The following is a 13,683-nucleotide window of genomic DNA, read 5'->3' as shown; positions in this document are numbered from 1 at the left end:
GTTCAACAAGGACGTGGACGTGCCTTATCATCCTTTATCCAATAGATTCTCTGATAATAATATAAAGGTGAAGGTATAATATCATGGTTAGCTCGTGCCCTATACTTTTTTGTTGTAGTTATCTGTATCCTTCAATCTGTATCTTTCAAAGTCTTTTATTGTACTCCATTGAGATCAACTTGTTACACTTGCTTTCGTTCAGGTTTCATGCATGTCGTTCTTCTATTCCCAATACAACATGTTCTCGCTATAATACAGATTATACGGATATGGGTGCCGATCCAACACAAAAAAGAGAAGAGCCCAAGACGGAACGAGGGTAAAAACCAAAAGACGAGGAGTAAAGTGAGGGAAAAATTGTTAGAATCCGAAGGCCAACTGAGCTCTTGAGAATACAGGAGGTTTCCACTTCAGTGCTGCAGGATTGATCGACCTTCGATTCTTCGACATGGTCTTTCGGTGTTGTTCCAGCACGGCATCGGTCAGGTGAATTATATGTCCACCTTTGTAGTACTTGATCATTTGAAGTGCTTGACAGCTAGGTTTGACAATAATGGTCAGTATGATATCCTTAGTCAGAGAATCGTAGCTTACTCACGTATGCATGATATCACCATGAGTGATTGAAGTTTTCTGAGCGATCTCTTCCAGCGATATCTCATCATCACTGTTCAACAACAATTCTACTATCTTTTCTTGCCAGTAGGCTCTGTAACCTAATAGACCTAAATCCGATAATGGTTTTTCTGGAGATCCCAATTTACCTTCCACTTTTGATAGCTCATACGAGAATTCGATTAACAATCTACCATAACCTTTACGTTGATGCTGTGGTAAAGTCAAGATACAAGCTACGTTGTATCCCTCAGGCGACTCTTTCTCCTTTGAGAAGTAACCGATTAGATGACAACCATATTCGTCTTTGATCGTCATGCAATAGTACATGAAAGGGTCCACATCGTAGTACAACGTCTTGTGATCCAGGAAACATTTCGATATTAGACATAGGTTCCTACACCATGTTCTCTGGCGTCTACCGTCAATTTCGAAAAATGATATGTCGTCGTATCGGTAGATCTCGTTGCCCGGTGGATGGAGTAGAGTACATTTCGATCGATGCCTTTTCAGTTGGGTGAAAGAGGGGTAATAGAGTAGACAGAATTCGCAGATGTATAGTACAGGTAAATGGGCGTATTCAACAGGATAAGGTGAGAAATACCAAGTTTCAACTTCATGTTTACCTATCTGGAGTTTATCTAAATTCTTGACTCGACTAACTTCAGAATGAGATTGAGTCATCGATCCTGATGTTCGTAATTTTTCAATTTCCTGTTTCTTCGAAAATACTTTGGGAGCAGCTTGAGGATTCTGTGGTCCAGATAAATCTATTTCGCCATCACCATCTAAATCACCATCTGATCCTGCCATACTGATATCTCCATCTCCATCAACCACTTCATCATCTTCTTCCCCGTCTTCATCATCATCCGCAATTGAACTCGTAGCATCTTTACCCCTTCTCTTCTGTGGTACTTTACCTTGTGGAGTACCCTTTGACAGAGGATGCTGTGCTTTCCCAACAGCAGATGCCGCTTTCGTAGCTGCCTTCTTCAACAGGCTACCTGAAGGTCTAGGTGATCCAGTCATTCGGGTAGGCGTCGAAGCACCAGGTGTAGCCTTTCCAACTTTTTCCTTCTTCTTCTTATCCTCTTCTTTTGGCTTTGGCCATTCCATCTCCTTCTCGATGATCAACCTACTTCCACCTACCCATTCGTCCAATCGCTTGTTGAACTCGACATAATGGACGTAGTATTCTGTGTCATCCCTTGGATCTGGAGGTGGTGCGTCGGGAGGAGGAGGGGGCGCAAATGCGGATGGTTTGGGTTTGGGTCGTGTTGATAGAATCTCAGCTTTTCGCTGTTCATCTTGTCCGTTTGGCAAAGGTTTTCGAACGAATATTTTGACTCCGGGTATCACATCCTATCCGACGGAATAACAGTGTCAACAAAGGGTTCAATATGTTATGGAGATGAATATGAAGACCATTCAAATGAGAGTCTCACTCACATCTAGAGCATATGATCCCGGTGCAGCGACAGTGGGTGCGGGTGAACCACCTTCACTACCAGCCCTTCCACTCCCGTGCGGTGTGGAAGGCGTTGAAGGAGCCATGACAGGGGGTTATCGCCGTAGAGGATATCTCGCCGTTGAGGAGTGATAACAAGTTGCTTGAAGTGGGATGCAGGAGACCTAGACGTGATCTGTGGGGTGCGATCGATATCTGAGGAGACTGAGTGGGATGAAGTGACGGGAAAATGGAGTTGAAGATGGAATGATGATGATCTGTCACTTGCGAAAAAGAGACAAACACGTAGTCAAGCAGGGTGAAAAGGAGGGGGGGCGCAAGGTGGGTGGATGAAATAAACAATAGAATGTGGCACCCGCCCTCACTTGATTGCAACCAAAACAACAAGATCCTGGCAGGATACTCACATCGATAACCGGGGCCAACTTCACAGCTACGCATGACACGTCCACCATCGACAACAACTCCTATATCATCATCACCACCACCACCATATCAGCATCTAGGTAGGACCCAGGGTCCCCGAGAAACACGCCAGCTATGTCAACCTGATCAAGCAGAATGTCATCCTACTTCCCCTTCTCATCCTCCTCATCCTCCGTCTCTCACTCGGCCAACACCGTCAATCTGGATGACCCACATCTTCAAGTGACCATAACCCCCTCGGCATCAGCTTACTACGCCGGAGAGACCTTCTCGGTCACTATAACATTCACCAATACTCGCACACCACCTGCAGATGCCTCTTTCCCGAGAACACCGGTGTCTGTGCCTCCTACAGCTGATGTGAGAAGCGCTGCTTCGGCTGGAAGACAGTTACCTCCCTTTGAATCACGAGATGGTATATCTTCGATACAGGACTTACCTACGAGGAAAGGTCAGATAGGATTGAACCTACCTACCATACCTTTAGCATATCAAGATGCCAATGCTGAAGCTGGACCATCACGCCTTACGACACCACTCTCGATCAATTCGACACCTGGACCACCAGCGACAGATCCTGGATTTCCTTATAGTCCAGGCGCCAATCCAGCTTACAGAGCACCAGGATGGCCCGGACAGGCGACAGGACCACTTTCGCCGACTAGGGAGAAACCTATGAACTTCAGGAGTCCAGATGGATGGGGTAATAAGGAGAATGGAGGTGCAAAACAAGCAGGTCATAGTAGAAGAACAAGGAGTTTAGCATTGGGTAAAGGGACGATGAGTCCTCAGGAACTGGTGTGGGCTCTTGGAGGTCAGCCGAGTGAGTGACTGAGATCAGATACTGAACGAGAAATAATGTCTGCTGAGCCAATCCCGTTCAGCTCCGCCCCCATTACCATCTCGTCGTCCGCAGTCTGCTGCCATTCCTTCGCATCATCCTCACTCACGCAAGATATCCATCACAAACTTCCCTCTATCGCCTCCATCGGATGAATCCATAAATCAAATTATGTCACCACCAGTACGCCCTTCCTCAACGAGTGCCGGTCCATCAAGGCCACCCCTGACGAGAGGCAGCAGCTCGACAAGTTCCATAGGTACATCAACTGATGACGATACGTTTTTGTCGAACGAAGCATTGACCAGGCAGAAATCGCGTCCTACACCCTCACCTCTGGCTCATGGAAGAACCCCATCGTATCATAATGCATACGGAGCCTCGTTTCTTGGATTGGGAACTCCGCCACCAATGCCACCTCCTACACATCCATATATCCGAGAACGCATACCGGCGGACAGAGGAACTACGACTGTGCTATGGGCGTATACGAGATTGGTGGCTCAGTTTCATCCTTCCAACACATACATACCGCCAGACCCCCTATTACCTCTCAGATCGATGTTACTCCATCAACCAGTAGGATCAGGATCGCTCAACCCGACTTCGTCTCTAACACCTAGCGGTTCAAGTTCCGGAGGATCATCAAGATGGCAGCTTAGCTTTGGTACAGGTACGATAGGTAATTCGACTCAACCGAGTTTGACGGGTAGCTTGTTCGGATTAGCAAAGGACCTGGTCATGGGAGGCAGTGGTGGTAGCTTGGAGGAAGAACGGAAAAGAGTGTGGAATATGAAGGATCTACCCGTATTGGAGACGACCAGAAGTCTGTTGGGTGTAGATGTGAAGTTGAAAGAAGGCGAAAGTAAGGAATGTGAGTACGTCGTGCAACAGGCTGCTAGATCCGCTCTGATATTGAGAACGCATAGACGTATACACCCTCAAATTACCTTCTACCTTACCTCCCGCACATCGTGGAAAGGCTTTTCGATTTTCCTATGATTTGATAGTGTCACTCAATGTATCTTTACCGGGAGGAGGCGGACGACAGAAATCAAAGGATATCAGTATACCCATTAGGGTATGGTCGAATGTCTCAGGTGAGCTAAGTGTTTAAAGTGCTCTTATTTAAGCTAACGGTTCGTGTAGTTGGCCAGCCATTTCGCACATATGATGTTCTGCAGCCCATCATTCAGACGAAGGAGGAAGGCATGGTACAAGAAGTCGAAACCGAAGTCCGAGAGGGTGAACATTCGACGCCAGTACCCAACGGTAGTAGTGAGCGTCGCCGGCGATCTAGCGCATCTGACAAACATCGATGGAAGACCGGTGATACCCAAGAATCCCTTCAAGCTTATGCTCGTCATCTACTTGATACACTCGAACCCGTTTCTCCACCTCCGCCAAACGGACCATCACCAACATTACCTCCTCTCAGTCCTGGTAGAGTCAACGCTATACTACCGAGATCCCGAGTGGTCAGCCCATCCTCGTCAAAATTTGATATACCGCCATTGACCCCAACAGATCAGAATGGTGAAATGGTTGGAAGGAAGTCTGAAACCTTGCTTGCTATACCGGGACAAGGTTTGGGCAGAGCATTTAAACCACGACCTAGGCAAGGGACCCTGCTTGAAGGGGATGATGAATTGGTTGAGGAAGGTTTGGATGCTGGGTGTGGAGACGCAGTAGAGATATTAAGTCGTCATTCCCCAAAGGGTGAGTCAGCTGGCGGTATGATCGGTGGTGCAGAAGCTGATGACTGGGATATGATTACAGCCTCATATGATATTGCCAAAGACGGTGAAGTTGTAGCAGTATTGACGTTGATAAAGACCACCTATCGCCTGGGAGAGACTGTACTAGGGGTGGTGACCTTCAACGAACCAGAGACCGAGCGGAGAGTACTCAAGGTGAGTCTTACCATTAACATAATAGTCAAGCACAAATGCTCATTGACGACGTAATGCAACAAACAGTTCTCTGCGTTCCTGGAATCTCACGAAATCATTCCTCAACCCTTACTTCCCCCTCCTGGAAACACTCAACCGTCGTTGGGAAGACTACAAGCTGAACATCGATCTTCATACGTTGTCTCTTCGACACGATTAGCATTTTCCCTGGATATACCTTCAGACTCTACACCGGGGTTCAGTCTCGCTGCCGGTGAAGAAGATGGGAAAGGTGGATTGGAATGGAAAGTCAAATTGCAATTTGTCGTTGCTGTTCCACCCACGCATCACCACCACTCTCATCGTCATTCAGTAGACCACAGAAGGTCTCAAAGTGAAAAATCTCAATCGCCCGTTGAAAAGGGGAAAAACGAAGCTATCAACTTGATTCCAAAGAATGGCATTTCGAATGATCATGATAATAAATTCTATTCGGCTTCTACCACTCTCACTCCCCTGTTACATACTACCGACCCACCCAGAATGAACGGGTCGATGGATGATAAAGATGGAGAAAGATCCATGTCGAAATGGCAAGAGATGAAAACAGAGCTGGTAGAGTGTGAAATCCCAGTGAAAGTCTTGGCTGGAAATACCGCTTTCGTAGTTCGACCCTCTGTATGGGTTATATGATAGCATCCACTGGAGAGGATGAAACGATAGATTATCTTATGACATGATGTTTTGGCATGATGAGCTTGTATGTATGCTATGCAGCATTGATCAGTTGTCTCAATCTGTTCATGGAGCTATGCCACCAGACCGGAAGATCGAGGAGGGGAGGGGGCGATGTTGACGTGGCATTCTCAGATCGATGGACGCGTACGAATGATAATACCAAATTCCCCCTGACTGGAGTCGTCAAAGGACAACCTTGAACCTATCTTCGCTTTTTCACTTCTCTCATCGTCAAGTTGTTCACTTGTTGTAATCTTGGTAGGATGTAGAATACGGGGATGGATTGGGAAGATAGTCGGAATGGCTCCTTGTTCAAGATGTGAGTACTTTTCACGTTCAATTATTATTAGCAGTACCATCAAATTCCCGCCACCCTAACTTCCCTTTACACCCAATCGTTCCCCTCTTCGATATACCCAAATATCGCCTGCTCCTCCCCTCCCCTCCCTTCACACGAATGACGAACCCATCCTGAGTTTATTATATAGGAAGTGCCATCTTATTTGCTCGTTCTACGTTGGTAGTCCTGTGCAGTGCTGTTTCCAGGTTCTCTGAGACTATTCATCCTTACCTTTTTATTTGTGTTTATAATATAAAGCATAGGAGAATGCTGACTTGGCTGTCGGACATTAGGTTACACTGTCGTATATCACTTTGTATCTCTGTATGATCATATATGTATCGATTGATCTGTCCTCAAACTGGATTTCAAATCATGATCACCCAATTTCCATGTTTTTCTCTTATGGTATCCTTCCCTCGAGGAATATCAATCACCGTCTTAACCTATATCATCATATATCATATCGAACAATCAGTTTCATTCTCTCTCTGTCTGATAACTCCATGCCTTAACCATCGAAGTCTGGAGATTGAGGAGGTCGAACGTTGATCAACCAACCTCCGTCCAAGTTTCCTTTTCAGAGCACAGACATGCCTTCTCGTACTGCAGCTGTTGCCCTTTTCTTGACTGAACCAGCTCTACTGGTAGAAGCGACTCCTGTACTCCCATTTGTGCTCTCGTGAATTCTGCAACTAGAAACGAAATATGACTATGGTACCGACCGGAGTCGCTCAGCGCCACTGACGAAGTGAACGGTGGTGGGGTACTATCGAGTGTGTGAACAAGGTACAGATGATACGACATGTCCTGATGAGGCCAGGACCGCAGTCATACCAGAACAACCAGGATGAGAGGATGACATTATGCATACGTATACAACATGTCCCCCGTCCTACTGCATGATGTGGGATCAGGAAGGGAGGGATAAGAGTGGAGTGGGTTCATATGTGCCACAAGTACATCATTGACGCGATTTTGATGGAAAGTGAAAATGGTTGGGACTGAGATGACTCTGTTTACTGGAATCACGGCATATCCACAACCTATCACCTCTCTCTCTCTCTCTCTCTCTCTCCTCACCGTCCTCACAATAGTAACACTAGATGCCATCCTTATACCTCACATAGATACATGGTCCTCAGGCAGGCAGCAACCCCAATCAAACGATCGATGCTGTCATGGCATCCTCGTCAAATACACCAGTAACACCCCTCTCCATTCCCGGTTCATCTTCCAGATCTCCCACAAACAGCACCGCCGATTCTCCTCATGGCAGTACTCCACAATCAGCCATCATATCATATCCTACAGACTGGAACAACAGTCGAGGTTCATCGATGTATGAAAACTATGGGAGACCAAGCTTGGATAATGAGTCGTACAAAGGGAATGTAGAACCTCCTATCCCAGTAAGTCAAATCGATGATTTCGGAATGCGTACATCTCTAAATGCTTTTCTATTTATAGATGTCGGCATCATCCTCATCCTCCTCTTCGCAACCCATTTTCGACTGGCCATCTCGTACGGGTCAGTCCAGTGCATACAGCAACCCGATCCGGAGAGATCCTCATCACCATGCAGACCTATTCGAACCTCACAGTTCCAGCTCAGAGGACGATGTCATCCCTCGGCCATATGAAGTTCGTAGGGGATCGGCTTTCCGTTCGACAACAGATCCTCTCATGCATGATGGTCAACCTATCGATCCAGAGTTTAGCAGTGCGGGACCACCAGTAGAAGGATACAATTTTGATCCACCACCTCAGTTCAATCGGACTTTCTCTTCGCCCTTGCCTCAACGTCTAGGTTATCTCCGCCACCCCTTATCACCCGTCTATGATCCGTTGGGTACAGCTCATCCACCCCCTATATCATCCATTACTGAACCCCCACCAACTGCCAAACCCCCTCCTACAGCTCTCCATTCCGTCTCACTCGAATTTGCAGACTCACTCCAATCCGCTATTCAGACCCTTCTTCATCTATCGCCACCACATCTTCTTGATAATGCCAAAGAGCAATACTCGGGATGTACGGTCCAGGTACCTGCTACCTCCCTATCAGCTCTCCTCACATCGATGCGAGGTCTCAACTTCTTATCAGCACATGCGGAGGAACTGGTGGAGGGATTAGATCATGGACCGTTGATGCGTAAAAGAGAGGATTTTGATATCGGAGAACTGCTTCAGAACGTAGCGGATATGTTGAGTGGACAGGCATCACAGAAGGCAGTAGATTTTGTTTTATTTCATGGGGATGTAGGAATCAAACATGTTAGCGTGCATGGAGACGGGGAGGGTCTGGGATATGCTCTAAGTCATGTAAGTAATCTATCAATCTTTCCTCCTGCATGTTTGGTCTAACCTCGTTATAGGTTATACGGCAAATCCTCCTTGTTGCCAACCGAGAAGATACGATCGAGCTAGGTCTACAAGTCATCCCGCAGAGCCCCTCTCTCACTCCTCGAATCGGTCAAACATTGACCGAAACGGAGATCGACCGCCATCGCGGCCAAAAGTCAGCCTCAAGCTCTAGATCAAATTCTCCCGGTCGAACCTCTCTACAACCTCCCGGACCCAATGAAGGGCCTCTGTTATGTGTATTCGAGATAGTGCATAATATATCGCAGACTGTCGATTCAACTCATGCCACCCCAAAGGCAGAACTCAATCCTTTCACCAACCTCGCTGAAGAAGCAGAATCGATAAAACCGAATTTTGATACCCTTCTTTGCAAGAGGTTGCTCCAGGGGCAAAATGCGACGCTACGTGTCGATGTCCAACCCTCATCACCTTCGGGTAGTGGAATGCCCAGACGTGCTTATGAGTTGTCGATACTACTATCCCGTGGGAAACCAATAGTGGAGCCTACACCTCTATCGATGGAGGAAGAAGCCATCCGACAACCCTTCTCCTCTATGCGATTAGCTCGGGAACCCACTCTTAGCGAATTATCAGAATTCGCTGAATCTCTCAGAACCAAGAAGGTCGCTATCCACGCTAATCTGAGCAGCGTCTTTGCTCGACATCTGACTAGTTACCTTGCTGCATGGGGAATGGACATCTCACATATCCCCATCGATGGGGATGAAGCTGATCGAGCGAAAACTATGTCGACAGGAAGGCATGACTCAGGTTATGGAGGTTCAACTGCCGGCTCCACACCAGCTGGCGATGTCCCTATGTCATTGGTCCCTTCAGCAAGAGACCAAGGTCGTTTTATTATCATCGATGATGATATCACCGTTCTTCGAAGGGAATTATTCAGGATACGAGCTGAACTGCACCCATTATCACTCAAGCCTCGGTTGAACAAACGTCCATCCATATCGGCGAGAACTCGATCAACACCTCACGTTCGTCAAGTTACTCAAAGACCGGCAAGTGCAATACTAATCCATTTCACCTCTTTGGCGAAATACAACCAAGTCCGAGATGTGGTATCAAGCTTTGTAGGGGCACCATGGTCGACCGGTTCAGGCGCTTATATCCATCCTGAAGTCATGGTCATTCCCAAACCCGTCGGTCCACGTCGGTTCCTCACGGCTCTTCATACAGCTGTCAATCAACCTATTGTTGATCCCTTCTTCTCTCCAATCGCCACTTCCCCGCGATCACCTGGTGGTGGTTACTTTGGCGGTGGCTCTCGTACGCCAACAGAAAGAGAGAATGGCTTCTTTGATTCGGTCGCAGAAGAATCTCCAGATGAGGGTGGTAGAGCTGATGGGGGGCTACCGAAACCAAGATCGCCTTTAGGGGAACATCCCCCATCAGCTGCTCAAATCGTTCGAACAGACAATGGTTTGCACCTGTCACTTCCTACTCCTGGGGAAATACTTGCGACACCGGCCAACGAGTATTTCTCCAGTGCAGCAAGGGCAACGCCAAGTGGATCGGGCGCTTCCGGAGTCGTCATGCAGAGTCCGGATGGTCGACCATATGGAATGTTTTTCGAACCACCAGTCAAGAGTGAGCGACGAGCATCCACTCACCGAATACCCTCTGACACTCTCAGACGAAAACCGACTAGTCGACGGACCTCTGCTGGTGGTGAAGAGATACCATCTTCCCCTGCTCTATCGCCTAGCAATTCTAGAAGGGTCTCTAATGTCACCAACCCCAGTGGTACAGACGAACGAAGAGGTTCGGTATCAGAAAGGCCTGGACATGCTCGTGTCAACTCTAGGCGAAGGACCTTACCTCTTTCGGAATCGCCCATCGTGGCCGTCGGACGTGATCGGTCAGCTACGATTACTCAAGGGCAACGGCGATCTACACCAGGACACTCTCCTGTCATTCCTTCACCTCGAGCAGACCAAGGTTCTTTCCAACCTCCTCGACCACCGAAGAAAGGTCCTGCATCGACTACTGCAGAAGACGTGGAGATCGACACCAAGAAAGCTGCCCCTCGACCGGCCAAGAAAGTGGATAAGAACGATGTCGTTGTCCCTCCTATCAACGTTCTGATTGTAGAAGGTAAGTCGTTCAAGATTATGTGCCACGCTGACGCAACGCAGATAACCCTATCAATCAAAATATCTTGAGTATGTTCTTGCGTAAGAAGAAAATCAAGCATCAATCGGCCAAAGATGGTCAAGAAGCGGTTGAGAAGTGGCGAACGGGAGGTTTCCATCTTATATTGGTGAGTATTCGATATGTCATTCAGTCATGGCAGTGTTGACTATTCTTTAGATGGATATCCAACTGCCCGTGATGGACGGTATCGAAGCCACCAAGGAAATCCGGAAGATGGAAAGGCATAACAATATAGGAGTATTCCCCTCAACGCCTAGCATTGAACACACTCGTGCACCAAGCGTCGAAGGACCAGTACCATCTTCACCCTTCCGATCATCTGTCATTATCGTCGCTCTCACCGCCTCTTCGCTACAGTCCGATCGAGTTGCCGCGTTAGCAGCAGGATGTAATGATTTTTTGACCAAACCAGTGTCACTCAAATGGCTTGACAAGAAAATCGTAGAATGGGGTTGTATGCAGGTGAGTTGCGTCTGAAGTAGGACACAGCTGATATAATCAGGCTTTGATCGATTTCGATGGATGGAGACGCTGGAAGTCATCCGATCCAAAGGAAGCAAGCGAAATGAAGAAGGGTTTCACACTCGGTCCTCAAGCTGCCGCCAAATCTCTCGCTAGCAGATTACGTATCGAAAGGAAATCAACACGATCCCCTGCTCCCCCTTCACCTTCTCCTCAAGTACATGTTCAGGTTCCTACGCCCGAAGCCTCGGATACCTCCACTCAGCCACCTACTTTACCTCTTGCACCACCTAATCCACCTCCTTTGACTGAATCAACAGCGGATCCAACTCTTACAGAAGCGTTGCCGTCGGTTCGGGAAGCCTCTGAATCCACCTCTCCATTGACTAAACAAGTTGGTCTGTTGAAGTTGAATACGGAGGCTAGAGCTGGTGATGCCTATAAACATCGTCTTGATTCAGGTTCTACCATAGCGGAAGAGAAACCTCTGCCCCCTCTACCAACTGAACAATCGTGATCTTCCTGTCTTCAACTATCTCTATTCCTTTCAGTTCCTTCTGCGATATCGCTACGCCTGTACATAAACCCCTTTAGACATGATACATCTCGAAATATTCACTCCATATACGTTATAACTCGTTATAAACATCTCTTCTTTTTCCCCATTCATTCGGTATCAGGAAGTTTATCTCATTCACACGAAATTGTAATTTTCCATCAGGAAACTTTTGTTGCATCAGTAGCCAATATACATGCATGGCTTGAAAACGGAAATGAAATGTGATGCGAAACAAGCAGAGTGAGCAAAAGTTACATGTGATATCTATGAGCAGATTTATGTGATATATGGAAAGCAATGGGGTATGATCTAACACAAGAAAACATGAAAGACTAGATTGATCCATCTAGATGGTAAGTACGAACTGACCATCTTTCTTGGTCACTCTCAAAGCTTTCAAGATATCTGATGAATCCACATTCTTCTCTTTATCTTTACCAAGGGCATCGATCCATTCACCCAAAGTCAATTCTTGCTCTTCCAATTTACCGAATCTCTTCTTCAACCTCTTGATTGTCTTCGATGGGACTTCTGTAGATTCTCCGTTTATAGCTGTAGCTGAAGTTGTAGCTGTTTCCGAGTCTCCGAATTTTCTCTTCTTGTTCTGAGGTTCAGACGATGACTCGACATTATCATCATTCTTAGGGTTCTTCGAATTCGCCTTTGCACCTGTACCGCCTTTATCTCCCTTCCTGTTCTTTTTCTTCTTTTTATCGGCATCCGCATCTCCATTGACGGAAGATTCAGTAGTTATATTCGACTGGGTGACCTCGGTAGCACTGGGAGCCTCAGGATTAGGCGTAGTCTCCGCCGGTGATCCTCCCCATGATCTCATTCCACTAGATGGAGCCATCTTGTTCATATCTGTAGCGTATGACCTCTCGACTCCACCAAATCCACCTCCACGTCCGAATCCACCCCTCTGGAATCCACCTCTACCGCCTCGTCCAGGTGGACCACCTCGCTGTGAATACTGTGGTTCGGGCGCATTGAGCTGATTCAATCGAGAAGGATGTATGGATGAGCTTGCGGCGGCTGGTGCTGATTCGGCAGCTGCAGCAGGAGTAGGGGCAGGGGCAGGTGAAGGAGCAGCGGGGGTTTGGGATTGGGAGGATGTTTGGGTTTGTCCGTTCTACAACAAATACGCAGAGAGGGTGATCAGTGAGCTGGAGCCGATGTGAGCTTGTCCGATGTATACTCACCTTTTTGGGACCTTTGTACAACGCTCCTTGGTATTTCTCAGCCTCGGACACACAAGTAGTATGGCTCCTGTTGATAGCGTTCCAGTCAGCACGGGGGTCAGAAGAGAATGAAGGCTGGAGGTACGCTTGTACTCACTTGTATTCCCCAGGGTTTCTGAAAGTGGTCGAGCAGTCTATTATATCATCGAGATCAGTAAGATTGCCAAGCACAGGCTGAACCAACTTACCTAAACAAGTGAATGAAGCATGACATCGATTTCTATGCTGATCGAGCTTTGGCTTCTTGACCGTATCGGCGCAAGCATCGCACCTGTTCATGTCATGATCAGCAGAGATAAGCAGGCCGAACTCCATACGACTCACTGGAAAGAAACCATATTGGGAGCAGCGTTGGTATGATGGTACAAGGGTCGACTGGAGTTAGTACAGAGATGATAGACAGAGATATGAGATGGGATAGATGGGTCTCTTTCTTACTCTTGATACTTTTGATTTTCATTTCCCATTCCCAAAAATAATCAAAATAATTTTCAACCCAACCGCGTTCCTGAACGGTCATCGCCGCACAGGTGGTTGCTTTTGAGTGTGATTACGTAAA

The 13,683-nt window shown here is 47.2% G+C and overlaps 4 protein-coding genes across 4 annotated transcripts; 2 read left to right on the top strand and 2 right to left on the bottom strand.

Moving 5' to 3' along the window:
- Nucleotides 1–360: 360 nt before the first annotated feature.
- Nucleotides 361–2,172, bottom strand: V865_008261 (histone acetyltransferase ESA1; the record flags this gene model as incomplete). The annotated part of the gene is made up of 3 exons (XM_066231998.1): nucleotides 361–538; nucleotides 599–1,980; nucleotides 2,068–2,172. 3 exons carry the CDS (start codon nucleotides 2,170–2,172, stop codon nucleotides 361–363), a joined length of 1,665 nt encoding a protein of 554 aa, XP_066088095.1.
- A 475-nt stretch (nucleotides 2,173–2,647) lies between these two features.
- V865_008260 (uncharacterized protein) lies at nucleotides 2,648–5,938 on the top strand (the record flags this gene model as incomplete). The annotated part of the gene is made up of 7 exons (XM_066231997.1): nucleotides 2,648–3,335; nucleotides 3,397–4,227; nucleotides 4,283–4,453; nucleotides 4,503–4,889; nucleotides 4,977–5,072; nucleotides 5,133–5,266; nucleotides 5,333–5,938. The coding sequence occupies 7 exons, from the start codon at nucleotides 2,648–2,650 to the stop codon at nucleotides 5,936–5,938; spliced, it is 2,913 nt and encodes a 970-aa protein (XP_066088094.1).
- A 1,566-nt stretch (nucleotides 5,939–7,504) lies between these two features.
- V865_008259 (uncharacterized protein) lies at nucleotides 7,505–11,841 on the top strand (the record flags this gene model as incomplete). The annotated part of the gene is made up of 6 exons (XM_066231996.1): nucleotides 7,505–7,735; nucleotides 7,794–8,648; nucleotides 8,702–10,802; nucleotides 10,916–10,968; nucleotides 11,019–11,324; nucleotides 11,416–11,841. 6 exons carry the CDS (start codon nucleotides 7,505–7,507, stop codon nucleotides 11,839–11,841), a joined length of 3,972 nt encoding a protein of 1,323 aa, XP_066088093.1.
- A 388-nt stretch (nucleotides 11,842–12,229) lies between these two features.
- V865_008258 (uncharacterized protein) lies at nucleotides 12,230–13,462 on the bottom strand (the record flags this gene model as incomplete). The annotated part of the gene is made up of 5 exons (XM_066231995.1): nucleotides 12,230–13,015; nucleotides 13,086–13,152; nucleotides 13,222–13,258; nucleotides 13,313–13,395; nucleotides 13,449–13,462. The coding sequence occupies 5 exons, from the start codon at nucleotides 13,460–13,462 to the stop codon at nucleotides 12,230–12,232; spliced, it is 987 nt and encodes a 328-aa protein (XP_066088092.1).
- Nucleotides 13,463–13,683: the final 221 nt, after the last annotated feature.

This window comes from Kwoniella europaea, chromosome 3, assembly GCF_036810445.1.
Source record: "Kwoniella europaea PYCC6329 chromosome 3, complete sequence".
Lineage (NCBI taxonomy): Eukaryota > Fungi > Basidiomycota > Tremellomycetes > Tremellales > Cryptococcaceae > Kwoniella > Kwoniella europaea.
This window is presented reverse-complemented; position numbering and strand designations above follow the sequence as displayed.